This window comes from Haliotis rubra, unplaced genomic scaffold (assembly GCF_003918875.1).
Source record: "Haliotis rubra isolate DU_JTF1 unplaced genomic scaffold, ASM391887v1 Scf926, whole genome shotgun sequence".
NCBI lineage: Eukaryota > Metazoa > Mollusca > Gastropoda > Lepetellida > Haliotidae > Haliotis > Haliotis rubra.
The window spans coordinates 215,919-235,401 of NW_025767664.1; the positions used below are offsets into that span (position 1 = coordinate 215,919).

The 19,483-nt window shown below is 39.4% G+C and overlaps 1 protein-coding gene across 1 annotated transcript; it reads right to left on the minus strand.

Annotated features, from left to right (window-relative positions):
• Positions 1-1,211: 1,211 nt before the first annotated feature.
• On the minus strand, positions 1,212-13,930 carry LOC124264470 (cytochrome P450 3A13-like). The gene is made up of 11 exons (XM_046699210.1): positions 13,884-13,930; positions 12,881-12,977; positions 12,509-12,625; positions 11,258-11,346; positions 8,442-8,593; positions 7,673-7,744; positions 6,852-7,009; positions 6,086-6,174; positions 5,633-5,770; positions 3,972-4,122; positions 1,212-1,498 (listed from the first exon to the last, which is right to left on the minus strand). The coding sequence occupies exons 2-11, from the start codon at positions 12,968-12,970 to the stop codon at positions 1,421-1,423; spliced, it is 1,134 nt and encodes a 377-aa protein (XP_046555166.1). The 5' UTR covers positions 12,971-12,977; positions 13,884-13,930; the 3' UTR covers positions 1,212-1,420.
• Between the last annotated feature and the right edge of the window lie 5,553 nt (positions 13,931-19,483).

Sequence of the window (19,483 nt, forward strand, 5' to 3'; positions counted from 1 at the left end):
GTTTCATAATAGATACCACATACTTACTTATTGTCTCTTTTGTGCACCCGTGTATATGTATTTGACGTTGTTATTTGTTAATAAAACTAAGAACCTTCACATGTGATATTTTCTTATTTTATGTTCAGTTAATCACTGATATTCTCGCCCCTTTGGTTTAATGTTCACACTTGCCGGTCATACCCAGTTTAAGCAAGCAAAAATTCAAATCAGTTGATTCAATGAAACAACTGAAATGTGAAAGAAAGTTATAAATGGTGAGAGGGAACTTTGGATTAGGCAATAAGAACTTCCGCTGATCCTAATATATTCACAGACTTATGTCTATGTATTATGACTTATATCTTTTATGTCTGAACCTAGAACATTGATAGATTGTTTGATCTGTTCATGCATATTGGACTTCTTCTACCCTTCTTTAATCTTATGAGGGTTTCTTACAGTTTAGAATTAAGGATCATACTGCTATGAAATGTATTTACGGCTAAAACTAAGGGCGTTTGCTAGATTTATGGTGTTACTTCTAAGGAGAGCAATGGTAGTTGTAATGGGTTGACGGCTGTTGGCGTTTCTTGAGGATTGTGTCCGGGACGGTTAGGACTTCCAGATGTGCAGAAAACGAATCCATTACACCCGACAGCTACTTTGGCCGATGATTATTCGCTTCCTCAAAGGGGTTAGTTTTAAGCCGTCAAATGCATTCAGTCCACAATTCTGGTTCTAACATTTCTAAGTCTGATTCTCAGTTCAGTTTCAGATACATCTTGATTTGCATGAGAGCCCACTTATAGATATGTCCATGACACTTGACACATGGGTGTAAAACGCTCTCTCCTTAAACGTTTCTTTTGTGGTTCGGCTAATGAAGAGGTAGCTAGTGTAGACAAGGCATCAAGTCTGGTGCGAGAGATGAACGCGTGTTTTTCGTTCCAATGTAAAGGCGACAGTCCCAATGTTAACTACATTACAGCTTTGGGGGATACTGGTGCTCTTCAAGCTTTTATTTTGGATGGTATCTTGCCAATTTCTGAGGAGTAACAGCAAACTGTGCGGTTTTGTTAGAGGATTCATGTGGATTTACAAGTGCGCCTCTCCAATTCGACACTTTGTGTCTGGAGAGTCTGGGTTGGTTAAGGGGTTGTATGAACTGTAAGGGGTAAGCATGTCCTGCCCACCCGTCACCCACAGAATAAAGAAACAAACATAATCCAGATCGTTCGAAGTAGCACTCATATTTATTAGGTACAGCACTTTATGGCATACAGAACACCGACACTTGGAGATGCCCATGTACATTTTTATCAGACAATACATGAATTCAAATGCGAAATAGCACTGTCATTATGTTAATATAGTATTTAAGATGTTATTAATTCAAATGATTAAGATAAAGTAAAACGTTCTGTCTATCATTGAAAATTTAGCATCTCGAAGATAATTTCAATCTTATCTCCTTGTCAGTTTGAAGAAAGTTGGTTTTCTTAAACGTCAAAACCTCCTGAAAAAGTACATAAACATACAATCAGTGCGCGGTATACAAGTCATATCAGAATGACAGTGATTATGTGTATCATGTTGAAGAAAATAGTTACCATACACAGACTGACTGACTGACTGAGTTTGGTTTTACGCCGCTTTTAGCAATATTCCAGCAACATCACGGCGGGGGACACCAGAAATGGGCTTCACACATTGTACCAAGGTGGGATTCGAACCCGGGTCTATGGCGTGACGAGCCAACGCTTTAACCACTAGGCTACCCCACCGCCCCACAATACACTGAGACGTCCTAGATAGGTCATGAGGTAATATGATATCAGGAAAGAAAACAATGGATATGAAAGTCATTAAAGAATATCGTAAATATGTCATGATGACATATCATGTCTATTTCATGAAAGCATGTCAGGAATATGATGTCATTAGAGCATAAAATGATTATATGATAAGATGGAAATATAAGATAAATATATGATTATCAGATGAATATGATGATAAGATGAATATATGATGATAAGATGAATATTATGATGATAAGATGAATTTGATGCTGCCATATCTAATCACTGCATCATATTCTGAGAAATACCGAAAGAATGCCTTACGAGCCAGAGTAACTACATTTCGAGTTTCCCCTGTAGAGACAACAGCATACCAATAGTCTTCTTAAAGTCCACGTTTGCCGTTTATGAGACGTTTATAGACATGTCTCAATGGAACGTCAGCGCTGAACACAAAACACTGACGTACAAAAGAGCGTTTTGAAAATGTTTTGACAGTGTTACAAACATTGTGTACTTGTTGCCAAAACAACACAGATGTCCCTTCAAGTTCTGTGAAGGGAATATCATGAAAATCGTGATTGTGTCTTGAGCGAACAGTATAAAACAAAGTCGATTGTGATCAGGCGCGTAGCAAGACAATTGTTTCGTGTAAGCCCGATAGGTTGAAACGCTTTAATATATTTAGACAGTATTGAGGGCTTGCCCAACCTTTTTGAAGCAACAATCATGTGTAAGCCCTGGCTTTTTTTATGATGGTAGCTACGCCCCTGGTGATTGTTTGCTGGAGGAACACACCAAAATGCCAAAGTAATCAGCGGCGGAACGAGAGACGAGCCATTAGACGCAGATTGAGGCTTCGAACGGCCATATTGTCAGAACGTTAGGCTGTACAAGACTATCATCAGACTAAAGAGACGCATCAACCAGACGGGTCAGACATCTGATAGTCCTCGAACTGGGAGACCGAGAATGACCACCCGGCAAGATGACAATCACCTGCGCATTTTCCATCTTTGCAACCGGATGCTGACAGTGACGCCATCAGCATCAACAGTGTCAGGTCATCGAATCAGAAGCAACACAGTGATGAGACAACTGCGTGCTGTTTGCACCAGGACCTATCGACCATTTCGGGGCATGTCATTAACCCGTCAACATCGACTAAACCGTCTACGTCGGGCTAGGAACGTGAGCCGCTGGTAACTTCGCAACTGAGTACGATATCTCTGGGTGTTGTGGCAACGTATCTTTGTAACTTGTACCTTTTTTCAAACTATTTACGTATGGGTTTTTTCTAACAGAACAAAGTATTTACTTTCTTTCCTACGTCAGTATATATTACACAAAGTAGTATTTTGATTTTGTCCATTCATGACCCTTAGCCTATAAGGACTTTCGAAAGAGCAAGTTATGAAGTTAGGGTAGTCTGATCTTAACATGCTCAATGGAATGAAACACGTTTGGGACATGATTGCTATCCACTACATTCTTCTCACTGCTCATAATATCATGTTGAAGTGCAGGTAGGGATGAGTATGATAATAAAACAGGCACTCAGTCAGTTATTGATACCTAAACCAGGAGAATACACATTCAAAATGATTGTACTGAAAGGTCACGTGAGAGCTTAGCTTCTCAATGCCCGTCTGGATGCTTTAAATACACGTCCCCTGAAATCAACACCATATGAGGTGAATGTTCCAGCAGCATCACTAAGTGTTGGACGTGACTGTGATGATAGTGAGTGAGGGAGTTAAGATTTAAAGTCACATCGGCAATATTTCTGCCATATCGTGACTAAAACAAGTTATAGATTTATAATAATTAAAGGTAAATTTAAAAACACTTGTCAACGAAAGACAGTAAAACAACTAGATTTTCACAGATATAAATTAAACTAGTAATTCAATTTAAAACAATTCAATTATAGATGACAGGACAATATAAAAACCCAACAGCTGAAGGCAGATCACCATACTAGGGACCATGGGGACTTACAGTACATTTGCTACTGAGGATGATAGAATCGGTAAGGGTCCTCAGTCTTATAGTTACGACAATGAATATAGCTCAGATTCTGAGCGATTATTCTCACAGCTAACAATGAAGGTTAAAGAAAAGGAGTGATGTTGTGACTGGAATTGTGGTGGTGAAGACCATGAATGATGTTATAGGAATTAATCATACCGGTGTGTCTGGCAAGCATTCAAACTTCACAGTTCTCAGAAGATGAACCAGGGCTATTTTAGCCTCAATCAGAGCTAGACGCATCCCAATACATTTCCTCGGACCGTACCCAAAAGCTAGGAAGGAAAGCGGATGGGAGTGTTCATCATGTCTGGAAAATAAAAACGAGAAATAACCTCAGACATCATCGATAGTATCAAATATCCCAGTTCAGATCTCACATGTAAAGTGGAACCCACATCGTCTCATACTTAGCGGGACGGTGTTGAAACTTCACCATGTCCGGTCATTTCAGACAACGAGGCTAAAGCACATAGAGAGATGAAGTAACATTATCATAGACAGGCATACGCACTATACGTTTCAACGATGTCAGTGTGTGGGAAAAGGTACTAGATATCATTTTCGTTTCCCACAACTGTTTGTCTTCCAACTGCTAACTTCAGGATATAGATACAAATATCCATTGTAAAGTCGTAGTTTGGACGCGCTTTTTATTTTGATCTCGATTCCGGGCGTAAAGTGGGCGAATATATAAGTTATGCTGTTCACCAAGCAGGAAAATGGGTACCCGGTGGAAAAAGTAATGTGGCTTCTAGCGCCTAACGGGTAGCTTGGGTTATACGGGGTAACAATGTGCAGTGCTATTGATTGTTAGCGCTATGAGCATACCTAATGTGGAGTTTGGCGCTATATAAATGGACACATTATTATATGCAGTGTGCTTCGGGACCACAAAATATCGTCGAGATATTGGTACATTCGAGATAACAAGGTTCGAGATAACGAGGTTCGTCACACATTGTGGCTAGTGTCCGAGCCATCTCCTTGAGGAAAGGGCTAGATTAACGCTTAGTCTCTGAATATATATAATTTTGATTGTAACAAATAAACCCATTAAAATTGAAAAGGAGCCCCAGAGAGGCCAGAGAATCAGCCTGAACCTGGGGAAATCTAGACTTGCTTCATTTAGGGCTTTGCATTGCAGGGAGGACTAGGCTGCAGGGAACATAATGAGGGACTGTGAGTCAGACTAGGAGACGGTGTCCACCAGCCTATAACATTGTCTAGTTTACACTAATGCCAAGTAATTGCTCCATGTGATGAAAACAGGATATCCACGGGAAGTACTTAAGTCCAGCTCGTTGCAGTATTACAGACAATACACTATGAAGTAACACTGGACAGCGCGGTAACATGACACGTTTAGCATGGGTGGTCTAAACCTGACACTGAATCTTAGTCACCGCGATCAGCATGCAGGCGCGTTGCAAGCTATTTTGTCGTGTAAACCCGATAGGTTACAAGGCTTTATATTTAGATAGCATATGAGGTATTTTTTGCAAGAATTAGAAACTTCATTTTTTTTAGCAAAATTCATGTGTAAGCCCCTGGCATTCTCTTATTAAGAATAGAATGAAGTTTGCATTCAAATATATAAAAGCACTAAGTTCTTGGGCGAGTTAAGTGTAAACCTTTTTCTTTGCCTAACTGTTGAAATAATTTCCACGTGAATAGACATATGACGGCTGTTGTCATCGCAGTGGCCATGTTTTCAGAACGCGAATGTTGTTTCAGTAAACCGTTCCCTGATTGGAACTTATGTGCGATGGTTTCTATAACAATATCCCTCGTTAGCCATGTCCAGCGGTTCGCATTACCTTTCTGGACTGAAGGAATATGGATTCTTGAAGAACTCAGGGTCTCTTTGCATGGCAAACACGGGGATAAAGATAGTCTGTCCCTTTTGGATTGTCAACCCCTTGATCTGAATAGCTTCAGACGCTCTGCGATGTAACCTTAAACACATAGTAAAAAGCATGTATGTCAAGTCTGAATGACACTTTTTCATTTGTGTACACGAACTAGAGTTGGTACAATCAAGGTAACAGTTAACAGTTAACAGTTAACCAGGTGGGTGTTACAGACAAGGTAGGCTAGGACATGCTGATCATTTTGTCGTCAGTTTTACTTCAAAGTTATCAATAATACAGATGACAGCAATCTGACTATGAGCACAACAACGTTTGTGAAAGCCTATCCTATTCAGGGTATGAGTCTCGAAAAGCATCTGTAAAGGGAAACAACTGTATGTTTCGATTCTTTAAACTCACGCAATAACTGGTGGGAAGAGTCGGAGCGTCTCAGTGATGACGTTGTTCAGATACTTCAGTTTCCCAATGTTGTCGTAGTTTGGTTCCTCCTGTAGGAAAACAGACTAGAGTCTGACTGTTGCTGCTTTATCTAGTTCTTCAAACAGAATCTCATTTAACGCTCGTACACCTGTAAACTCACCTGTCGCGTTGCTTTGAAAAGACTTAAGAGTCATGATGTATTTGTCAAATGCCTTATAAGTCTGACACTGCGTATTAATGATATTGAACTATGTCGTCACGCTGAAATATGTACTGTAGTATTCATCTGAGCGTTAAATATATTGGTTTGATAGTGATATATACATGCTAACGGTGAATACACAATGCCATTTAGAATGTGGACAAATGTAACATGTTATATGTGGGATTACACTTTCTCAGTAAAGTACAGATTCTAGTACTTTTGTTTGGCTTAGTCCCATCTGTGATTCGAACAAACACCCTGAGAATCAGGCACCTAATCGCCAACACACAAAGTCAGCCATCTAACCCACTCAGCTACCGCGGCTGATTTAGTGGGCTGGTGATTGTTAAGCTACCAGCACTAAATATGTACAGTCAGTAGACATGTCTGTCGACAATGGAAAGGTTTTATACTTTTTTGAAGTATCTCTCAAGCGCAAGTCTGCTACGAGGATATTCGTCAATATTCTGATGTTACGATGATGTTAATAATAGCCATTATCAGATCTACCAAGGTGCTGGTAAAGAGACTCCTACTGACATTTCCAAGCATTTCTTTGATTTCATGGTACACCTGCTCTTGGATATCCGGGTTCACCGCGAGGCTGTGCGACGCAAAGGTCAGTGTTGACGCCGTTGTTTCGTATCCAGCAGCAAAGAAATTTATGCCTTGGCCAACTACTTCATCTGTCGATAGACCTGAAAATGGCGACAGTGGTGTCACTCTTGTACTACAGAGTACGCAAATGATGTCATGTCATACAGGGTCATTCAGGACATTTCTGGAATAGATCCTACCATCAGCTGCAGGCACATGCATGAAGTATAGGATATATAGTGTGTTGCTTGTTGAAACTTAAAGTTCATCCGGAATCAGTCCTTTAAGGAACTTCTTGTGAAACAAACAATGAAGAGATATGATGTAATCAACATATGCATTCTAAAATTAACTAAGTTTACAAACCAATAAATGGACTATCCCAGGGTAGAGAACGATCGCACAAAATGATGGTCATATTGTAGACTGAAATAAAAGGAAGTTAGCAGCTCCCTTTTTCCTAAGAAACCAATGCCAGAAAATTCTATACTAAGACAAATAATTCAGGAATAAGCTCCATGCAGCACCTTCCAGATCTTTCTACGTTGTTTCAGTGTCTCTGGTGATTGGGTTGAAGCACAAGTCTACATATAGCACAATCTAAATACAGCACACCATTGGCCCTCAAATCACATGTATCATGTTTTTCACTTGGAACTTTGTTGCACACTATATTACACTGCAACATAATAACTGATACAGTTGCTGATCTGTCCAAAATGGTGTTAAACAACTTACTAACCGTGGCGTATGTCTCTACTTACCTCTGATTGTATCTTTCTTGGACTTCTCTCGATTTGCAGCGTAACCATTGTCGTCTCTAAGTGCGTCTAATGCTGGGTCAAGCAATCGTTGCAGGATGTCGTCTGTCTGTTTTTGATGCAAATGTTGTTGTTTTAATCCTTCAAATATTTGTCTTGTGGCCAGGTGTGTTTGACCTATAATCCGATAGATGCACTGTATATATGATATAGGGATCAAATGGAACTAAGTAGCCAGTTAATTAAAAGGAACTAATCTGCACTTGTATAGCCATGGTGCTAATCTGCATTTCAAGACCAGATTTGGTACTCAAACAATTTTAGGACTGTCCCGAAACAGGATTTACTATTGTGATGACAACACTATCATCTGTAATATAACCTTTCGCTGTTCCATCGTTCGTTGTTTCCGCTGTATTATCATTTCTGTGATGTTTCTTTGAAAAAATGTCATGACGCGTTGTGGATAGATTCCAAACCCGCGCTTCCTTAAGGCCCGTGCTAGTCTCGGCATTAAACCTGAAAGAGGAGAGGACATTAGTACATCCATAAATGTGAACATTGACGGAACACCTCTGAAGAAATACTCAAACCCTTTGTAGTGCACCACGAGAAAAGAATCAGATGTATCATTGAAAGAAACGGTAGATAAACTGATGTATATGCCAGGCTGAGAGCATGCTCGTAAAAATGGTAAAACAGTGTTTCTACTTAATCAAGTCACAAAACCTATCATGTATGCTCAACTTCAACAAGGTGAGGGGCACATTACCTGCTATTATCGGCAATAATCTTCGCTCCTTGGTATGTTTAAATATCTCTTGAGCATTAGCAACAAAAGGGTTGTGGAAGTCGTTTTGGGAATCAACCTTTACACCAAAGGCAGTTCGTGAAATGACATCCATGGCGTAAGCTCCAAAGTATCTGAAAGGGATAACGTTAAAGTAACTCGTGATAATTTATTAGTTAATTATATTATGAATTATTATTGGTTATACTACTCACAAGAACTCATGGCTTTTTGTGACACATGATAGTGTTAACCAAGGCGAAGATGATCTGAGGAGTCAACAAATGGGTATTTCCTCACTCACTCAGTCGACGTCACTCCAGCGGCCTGATAACAGTCCAGTCTGAACCATGTACATCAGCCACTGCTTTGAGCAACAACCCTACCGTGTGGCTAGTCACAGTGGGGAACCTAATATTTGAGCGTCATCTCCTTGATGTGAAAACTGTGTGACGCCACTATGTTGCCTGCCCACAAGACATTTCATCCTGTCAGTCATGTACTTAACCAAATGTTGAGGAGGTTGAATGTATTGAAAATGGAAATGGTGTGGAATTTCTCATGGCATGCAGTGAGTGAATGAGTGAGTTTAGTTTTACGTCGCACCCAGCAATATTCCAGCTATATGGCGGCGGTCTGTAGATAATCGAGTCTGGAGCAGACAATCCAGTGATCAACAGCATGAGCATCGATCTGCGCAATCGGGAACCGATGACCTGTCAACCAAGTCAGCGAGCCTGACCATCCGATACCGTTAGTAGCACGCAGGTACAATATTATAGTTACCTTTACAAACAAAGTAACCCCTATTATAGATACATTTTCATGGTTTAGAATAGGATTTTAGTTAGTTGGTTTGTTGTTTAACGCCGCGCGCAGCAGTGTTCCAGCTACATGGCGGCGGACTTTGAATAATCGAGGCTGGACCAGACAATCCAGTGATCAACAGCATGAGCATCGATCTACGCAATTGGGATACGATTACATGTGTCAACCAAGTCAGCGAGCCTGACCCACCCTGTTAGTCGCATCTTACTACAGGCACAGGCTGCTGAAGATCAATTCTAACCAGGATCTTCACAGGTCGGTTGGAAATTTTGTATTTGAAATCATTGGAAGGTGTTTTTACTCACATAGATGAACGCCGGAGAATAACCAGTCACGATTAACCGACGGAACAATATTTATGGAGTGAAAGGCACAAAATAGCTGACAGTTCCATGGTTGGACCCAGGACATTAGTGCTGACTCAAAGTTTGCGTGAAAAGGCTAAGCATGACCTGCCCTACTTGTAGCACCGACACTGATTGGTTTCATCATGAAGACAAAGTTTTCTTTAATTTTATACACAGTATATATGGCGTAAAGACATCCCTTCTAACGCAAATAATTGAACATATAAAAGTCAAAACTTTTTTCATAAGAAACTTCCTTTAAAAGCAGTTTCCTTTGTACACTATCATAATCATGGGCTTATGAATCACTATAACATGGTAGTAACAGCAACTGTTCGCAAACAGACCAGTGTATATTGGAGCATCTCTGGCACCCGTCACAAACACAACAAAGCCAGTTGTTTAACAAAATTCTGAAATAAAGAATACTATAGTTTGGCATGAAATGCATGTGGACACGTTTTTTTGTAAATATCTCTCCATCCAATGACCCAATCGATCTTAAACTGTGCAAGTGGATGTTTTGTCAGACAACCTAATCACATTGTAAATCACCGATTTTATGCATTTGTATTAAAGAATCTGTCTATGTAACTGTCAACAAAATAAACAGCAGAACGCAGAATGCTTGCAGAGGGAGGGAGCCAATGACCTGTAACAGCATCAGTGTTGGGTCATAAAGGTCAACGTTCGTCAATGTAGGTCAGCTATGCACGTGACAGGTATGAAGAGGTGTCACAGGTCGTGAATGGGGTAAGGTGGGTGCCAACTGTTAACCATCATACGGAGTTTGTTTCTCTGAGTTGTTCAACATTAACCACAAAACCCATTAGTTAGAATTATTCTGCAGGTTAAAATCTTTAAATTTTGCAAATAGCCGGCGAATGACATCTCTGATGACCCTGATGTCAAAAAAATCTAACTTTGGATTCCTACCTTTTTGTACAAGATTTTGTTTATTGGTTGTTGGTTTATTTTTCACAATTTTTAGCACGATGTTCTTTTCATTCCATGAGCAAAAGTTGTAGTTTCATGTAATCCGACACCTTATAAATCGGTTTGCTACGTTTGCTCTCTTTTAAAAAAAATTTCAACACATTTCTAATTAAACGTTTAGCATCATCTGAATAAGCTTTCATGATGACAGCTAGAAGTAGTCAATGTGAATGATCCAAACGGTCTATCACTGTGCAGTGCACGGGTAACTATCATGAACTGCACGTGCATTGACCTTTATGACCCAACACTGACGCTGTTACAGGTCATTGGCTCCCTCCCTCTGCAAGCATTCTGCGTTCTCCTGTTTATTTTGTTGACAGTTACATAGACAAATTCTTTAATACAAATGCATAAAATCGGTGATTTACAACGTGATTAGGTTGTCTGACAAAACATCCACAGTTTAAGATCGATTGGGTCATTGGATGAAGAGATATTTACAAAAAAACGGGTCCACATGCATTTCATGCCAAACTATAAATCTTGTAAATTGTATGCCTTCGGCAACGGCTTTAAAAGAAAATTTAAAATATGCATCACAAATGTGTGTATGTAGTTCCTTTAAAACAATAAAACCGTTCCCCGAAGTAACAGTACAACTTAACATGTAACCACAATACTTACTCTTTCATATTCACCGCTTTATTATTCCCAGCGACCTTTGAGAAGTTATTAGCGAGAGTCGTTGCGCACTCGTTGATGGCACCACACATCTACAGAATAGAAAAGAACTACTTAGGAGGTATTTCAACCAAACTGACGACCAATTGAAACGTTATCACTTATATATGAGACTACAAAAATGTAAAAACACAAGTTCAAACTAATCAATAGGAACACAGCAATGATCTGTGCAGACTACTACACAAAACAGAATAAGGAAAATGTGTCAAACTTTCTAAACTTACTAGTATTCTATCCTCTACTATTCCTAACTTCAAATCAACATGGATATCTACGAACGTTTCCAAATAGACTGGCCTTTTCATGTATCAAAACCGGAAAGGGCTCAGAAAGATCAACACACAGGCATGGACGATGATGATCTTTGACTATCGACGAAAGATTCTGAAAGTCTTTTAACATCCACTGGACGCAGAACCTGAAGTCGTTGCCATGCCTACCCAGTCCATAATTCAAAATCACGACTGAAAAAAAATGAAGGGCTTTGAGTCTCAACGACACAGAGCACCAACCCTAAAAACACTAAACACTGAACCGAAAGAAATGCTCTATGGTAGGTTTTGTTTTAAATACTAGTATATATTTTTGCGGGTTGCCCGAAATTACCTAATTTCGTCAAATGAATTATCTGATCCAGACTAATTATTTAAAGTAACATTTTCGATTGTTGACTGGTCTTTTGAAACACGGACTGGCAAAGAATTGAGGCTATGGAACTTGCAGAACTGATTAGATCCTCCTGTGCAGAAACTATCCCTGTTTCGGACACAGATGACGAATATCGATATAACTCCATGGAAAACATCCGACCTGCCATCAATTGCCACCACCGAATTTTACTACGGCTCATTGACATTTTGAAAGATCGCCAGTTTCAGAAGGCAAATGATCTCATGGATGGTAAACTGGGGCCATTGGCAAGTCCAGTAGGCGAAGGCCAACAAAACACAAACCTATCATTATAAACAGGTCAAAATATGGGACTGAACAAAACCTCTTCTTGTGTACATCGCAAAGCATGGGTTGACCTGGCAGTTCGTTTTGTGTCACGTGGAATGGAATTCCATTCACTGTTAAAGGTCCATTCATGTTCCTTTCAGTACGATGATGTGTCACAATTGTCACAAGATATCACAAGATATCACAAATAAAACACTATAATATACTTTACCTGTACAGAGGAAGACTCACCAGTCTAAGTTTGCTGCTGCTGAAACCAGGGCTGACGATGCTTCTGACTCTCTTCCAGTGGGCATCGTCCAGAAAAAACAACCCCAGGTTTAACGGAAAGGGTATCATTGGGACTCTCTGGGAAAAAGTACATTGTATCTATAATTAGTTCGCAGTACAACACAAGTGTATTGTTTGAGCAGATTGTCCAAGTTTTAACATTCATTGTTTACATTATTTCATAAGTTCCATCGTGCGTGCCGTCAGAGCAACAGAATTGATTACATCTTCGACGATTCTTTCTCTTTTCAATCTGTATTATAACAGCGTAATTGTCGTATTGCAGATAGTATTTGTTCAGTGTCAAACTACTTAACAAGTAATATTGCTTACCATCCGGTTCCTGAATGTGTTGAAACTTTTGACAAAGACCTCCTTCAGAATATCCGGATCGGATATGACTAAAGCTTTTTGTTTCCCCATGAAGATCCTATTGAAAGACATGCATGATAAAACGTGATAACGATAACAAAGAAGATTGTTTCAAATACTGCATTGATAGGGAGGGGTGCTTTCATGCAAATAATCCTATACATAGGTTCACTAACATATTCCAATCTTATCATACTTTAGAACAACACATAGAAATCAACCATGGCCATTGGGCATCCGAACACGTGATGAAGGAAATGGAGTTATGTCTTTCTTCTAGTGCCCCGTGACGTCGTAATTCACTGTGCAGAGTTGCGGCCCCTAGGCGTGCCAGAACCCAGTAATCATCAGTTCCAGTCCCAGAATCACTCTGATTGTGATTCTAATCATAACGAAGTGCTAAACTTCCAGGACTTGCATCAGTTTGAGGTTTTATCACGCATCAACCAAAGTTATGTTCAAGAGGATCACTTTTATCAATATGACCACCCAGTACTTGTAAGATATATGTGTGTGTTGATAAATATCAACATGAATGGGACTATACGAAACCTATAGCCTAGGTTTCGTTTCTGAACTGAGCATTGACAATCTATTTTCTAACCTACTAGTTAATGTAGGTTAGTAAAATCCGACACCTGCGATTCCAGAGCGTCCTTTAGTACTGTGTATGATCTGCATGCTACTTTGTATGTGTATGGGATAAGGTTTGTTCGCACTCAGCAATGTTCCAGCTGTATGAAGGCGGTCCCTAAGTATGCGAATGTTTACCTGACAACCCAGAGATGAACATATCGAGCATCGACCTACATGTACGCACATGTAACACGATGACATGCATTAACCAAATCACAAGCCTGACCCTTCCAATCCCGTTAGTCAGCATGGGTGGCTGAAAACCCCTTCTAACCCGGTTTTTACAGGTGGTATGAGATAATGAACATACTTTGTACGATACACCTACCCAAATACTCTTCCATACTTCTGTTTCCAGGAAAAGAACTTCGGGTAGAAAGACTGTAAGAAGAAATCAATGGCGATAATATTTTTCATTTGTAAAAGGCAAATATTATGCATGACAACGTCTTCTTAATTGTATGTCAAAACGTTTCTGGGCTATTCCTTGCCCCTTAGTCAGGTGAGTTGTAACAAACAAGATACATCAATATATATACTAAACGTACAAGAAGCCAGTGTTGCATGTATATACAATAAATTGGATAAGAAACAGGAGATGAAAGAGTGAGATGTGCAGATAATTTGGTTTGGTGTAAGCGTCACCGATCCGTTCAGACTGGACACGTTTTGATGAGCCATGTTTTTTAATTGGTCATTTTCAAAGGGTCATGTGTAGAGGAAATGTCAGACGTTTGCGGAAATATATGTTTTGAGGATGTTGAATTCTGAAAATCAGATTTAATACATTATTGTAGAAAGCAGGTTCATATATCAAGTTATGCCTTTTGTAAATTTAGGGAAGTGTATTAACAGTATTTTTACACTTTGCAACGGAATTTTGGTTAGGTCACAGAGATTGTTTATACACTATATCATAAACTGTAGTTACAATGACTTCAGATATTTTAATTGTAATTAGAATTGTGTACAGTTTAAGTATAGAAACACGGGTCCAGACAATTGTGTAATCTGTTAGGGCTTGCTGAAAGTGAGCGAATGAGCATTTTGTACCTTCGCATTATCAAGCGCTAATCTGATTCACTGTATACATGTATCTAAGTGGAGCTGTAGTCTGATTTTGTGTTTATGACATGTTGGAATTCGGGAATGACTAACGCTTGAATTAGAAGATCAAGCTACTCTGTTTTCAAGTTTGCGGTCCTTTATCGTTGATTTAAGACCGCTTAATGTTTAATTTAAATCAACGATAAAGGACCGCAAAATTGAAAACAGAGTAGCTTTATCTTCATTCTAGCACGAGTTATAAGCGTTTTAAAACCGAACTGTTTGGCGCGCAAGAACACAATGCGTGAAAGGGACTTTTTCCTGGAAATCGCTTGGAATCGTCCCATTGAGGGACAGGTTGTGTAATGAACAAAATAAAACATTTTTAACAACATAAATGCTGTATTTGAGGAACCAGTATGCTTGTATTTGTAGCAAGTAGCATACATAAATTTAAAAAATACAGTTTATACTGTGAGCAAGTACAATCATTTGATTTTCCCAAGCGCATTATTGATCTACCCTACTGTATGACAATCGACTCGCCCCAATTCAAGCCGTGAGCTCGCCGTGAAGTTTTGTTGCCGCTAATCTTTAATCAGCCAATCAGAATCGAGTATCACACAATGTCGTGCTAGAAAGTCATGGAAGCTGCTTTCTTCAACTTGACTACCACTGCTTCTCCATCATTCACCACGAATCTGATCTACAGAATGGATGCGAGATTGCTGAGTGTGTGTAACTGAATACTGCGTTTATAACTCATCACCAATTTCACAGCCACGTCGCACTGAAATCTACTCAGACTTTTATACGGAAATCAATTGAAGCTGGTTCAGTATGAGGTATTTCATCGTGTGCTGATTGAGATGGACACCCGGAAAACGTTATGTGTCCACTGAAGACGTTACACTGTCGAGCGACACATTGGCAAAATCATCTTGGAAATGACACGAACCAATCCATATTTATGATGTATGGTTCTGGCGCGTAATGAAACCACTCGCCACATGTTAAAACTGCATCTGGTGACGCTGAAATCAATCACATTGGATTTTATTCCGAACTTTATTCTTAATCATTTTTCAACATGCTATAGGGAATGACACGACGGCAAGTAGTGATATGATTAATACAGGAATGTCCCACAAAGCTGTTTTCTCGGTTACAACAATTCGGGTTTAAGCAGATTGGCGCAGAGACAAAACCCCACTAATGAGGTGACGTAGTGTCCAAATTATGGAAGGGATCACAAGACTGCAAGGGACCTCGCTTTGGTCGAAATCCTGAAGAACTCACGATCTTTTAATTTTTACTCGCAATCGCCTTTCCGGCGAAGAACTTGACGTCAAGCCAGACACAGGTGTCATCATTGACACTGCGAAGACGATGGGCCCACAGTAGTCAGGATTGTGCCGAGAATAGCTTAACCCAACCCTGGAACGCATTTAACGTCCCAGAGGAGGTATGGGTTTGAGGGTTCAGGGGGCTAATATTGTTATTGATTATATCTTATTATCATGTTGGGTGCATAAAGGTTACATTGACTAGCAGTTTATCCGTCACAGCGGTCTAGCGCACCTGCAGCTCGAACTATATCACGTACCAGTTTTTCAATAATATCAATGACCACCAGTGTTATGAATAGCAGTTTCTAAACTGTCATGACTGTTGAATATTTCAGTTTAGATGAGCCTGACCACAGGTTCCAAACCTGATGGACAGATAGCAGGGGTTTCTTACTAATTTTGCAGGTGTGTATAAACGTGCTAGGCACATGCACATACGAACAGATGAGGCCTACGTTTGCCCAAATGTAAAACCGGAACATTCACAAAAGGCTTGTTTTCATATTATTAATGAAAATGAACGGGCCCAGCTGAAAAGATTGTTAAGTAGTTTTATGTAATGCTTGATCATCATTGCTTTCATCTTTTAAAAAACAGCAACATTTGTTTCCATTTAAATATTTAATAATTTCGTACTTTGAAGTTTACACAGATTCCCGAACGTTGGCTGGTTGAGAGTGCGGTCACGTGATCTAAATTTCAAGCTTCATTTCTCTTGAACCCTTCAAATCGTTCATACGTATGTAAACATCGTTCATACGTGTGTGAACGTTTTCGAGCCGATCTAGGTCATGTGAACTTTTGCCGGAACTACTTTCCGGGATTTCCCAGGATAATCTCTGGCTTGACGTAAACAACATGAAAATTATTTGTATTCACACACCCTTTAATCTCTTGCAGTTTGCGGGTTAATCTGGTGTTTTTCTGCCCCGTAGGACTGTTTAACAACTGCTCAATAAATTTCACAATAAATAATCTCAAATAAATAGCTATAGAATGCAACGACGAGATCTGTTTCCTGTTCGCCACGCCGCACAACTTCAAAGTTGGTCAGTGTATTATTACGCGTTCAAACGAATCCGTCATACTGTAAAGGTACAATGAAAGTTTGTTAAAATGATATTGTCATTGTTATTAATATTTGTTTGATAAATGTATTGATATTATACTTATAAAAGCAGTTTCAAACCTAATGACGATATGTTAAGGAATACTTTGAGAACTATCTCTTCAAGGGTGCAAACACACAAACTGACATTCAGTTCTGAAATGTTTGCAGAAATGCTTCTTTTAACAAGCACTGTCATTTTCACATGCAAAACTCATGAGTGTGTGTGTGTGTGCGTGCGTGTGTGTGTGTATGTATGTATATATATATATATATATATATATATATATATACGCACAAAATGTCCAAAATAGTACAGGTGTTCAGTCATAAATATTACATACATAAATATATCTCCCTGAAGAGTAAAGAACGAAACATGTTGGAGAAAAAGGCATTCTGTTTTATTTATTTTATTTATGTATATATATATATATATATATATATATATATATATATATATATATATATAATTGATTTAATGATTAAATCTGCACCTACAAATCCAATGCTGCATCCGATAAGGGGGTAAGGTTTTGGTCCGGGAATGCCCAGCTTCTTGAAGTAATCATAGTCCCAGGTTCCATATCTGTGAAATAGACACCGTTTGTACAGGATGCAACTTTGAAAAGGTATAAAACACCGTGGTGATTTGCTTAATAGTATTGCCGAAATGAGTGACAGCTCAAAGATTGGTAGTTAGGGCGGACGATGTAAAATTAAAAAACCCGACTACAGTTCAAAGACGACATATTTGATCCTGTATTGGTTACTAACTGAGGTTCCTGAGAGGCATATAGATGTTGGTATTCAAGTATAGGATAAAACATTATGGATATCAACTTCTTCTTTATTGTATACACAAGGGATAGCCCAGAAACGTTGTGTATACAATGAAGACGAGGTTGACATCCGTAATATTTGTCTTATACTGGTTACTAACTGCTTCAAAAGGGACATTTCTTTCAGAACTTACCCTCACTTTGTGAAGGCTCATTGGACTATGAACCTGCACAGAGTGTTGTCCAAACTATGCCTGTCCAAACGTTGAAGCTAAAGTGGAAGATACTTAGTAAAATAGTTCGTTGAAAATTTCGTTCGCTGAAATTGCAAACAAAGACAGCTGTCGAGATCCGTACTCACCAACTTGTGTCGTCAATTCATTGTTCAGTAGATACATTAAAGCTGAGTGACAGGAAATAAAGTCGCCGGATGAAGAGAACGCCTGTGACGGTAGGCGTAGTAGTTTTGTGGTGCTTTGTGCTTTGCTAATTGAAGAGCACCATCGCCTTCTCTCAACCAACTCTGTGCCCATTGGTAGTTCCTTCATGTTCAGTTAACCTCTTGTGTTGTCAGAAGTATAATGTCTGATGTTGAGTCTAACACTTACCTTGCCTCTGTGCCCCGGTATTACTGAATGCCGCGCAGTTTAAAGGAGGCGTTTTTCAAAACGTAAAAACAACCCACCGATGAAACACTCTGTACTTTTTGGTATTCATTTTGTTGGTGTTGTTGTTGTTGGTTTGGTCTAACGCTGCATTAAACAATATCCCGGCTATGTGTCTTAGGTTTGTAAATAGTCGAGTCTGGACTCAATCCAGTGACTGACATCTTAAGTATGGATCTGTGCAACTGGGGTACGATGATATGCATTAACCAAGCCTGTGAGCCTGACCATCCCATATATTAACTTACATATAGATTAGGCCAGCCGCCACAAGGGTGAGAAGAAGATTCAATGGGACGTCCACTAGCCCCAAGATATCCATGTTGTTGTGACGAAAAAACGTATGCACGTCCTCTCTACGACACAATAAGCTTCGAAATAACGTCAGGTCTGTTTGCTCCGTAAACCAATGGCAAAATCTAGTCAGAATACCTGACTGTGATGAAGGTCACAGCTGAGGTTTGTAACAAGTTGTGTTTGACGTTGGTTGTAGTAGGGGGTCTAATTAATTAGTGCACGTTGAGATGAGCAATTTGAATCCATTTAATTGAATACTCCGTGGGCAAGCTACATGTATGTCGTGTCCCTGGTGTGTTCATCATTATTTGCTCAGTCACCAGTACATATATAGTCCATTAGACAGCACGATATTACCGGAAACATTAATTGCACTACAAATACCCGAACACTTATATAAGGTGATACGTCATTAGATACTGTGGGTTATCAGAAACAGGGTGAACTCACACGAATTTCAGTTTTCATTTTCAATGAATATTTCCCAAGTGTGTTGGTTCAGTACACTTGTCGTTTAGTGTAAATTGACAAGGCTAAAAGGAGCGGCAAAGCTCTTTCCATATTCATAAGAAATATGTGCTGAAAGCAGCATCGACTTTATTCAAAAAGTATAGTTACACATTGTACGTTAGGCAAAGGCAGGCAAAACTTTCATTTTCTGTCAAGATATGATGTAGATG

Coding starts and splice junctions, on each gene's coding strand:
- LOC124264470 (XM_046699210.1), bottom strand. CDS start 12,970: ATGGGGAAACAAAAAGCTTTAGTCATATCCGATCCGGATATTCTGAAG. Junction 7,010..7,672: donor CAAGAAAGATACAATCAGAG/GTAAGTAGAGAC, acceptor CGCCATTTTCAG/GTCTATCGACAGATGAAGTA. Junction 6,175..6,851: donor TCAAAGAAATGCTTGGAAAT/GTCAGTAGGAGT, acceptor GTTTTCCTACAG/GAGGAACCAAACTACGACAA.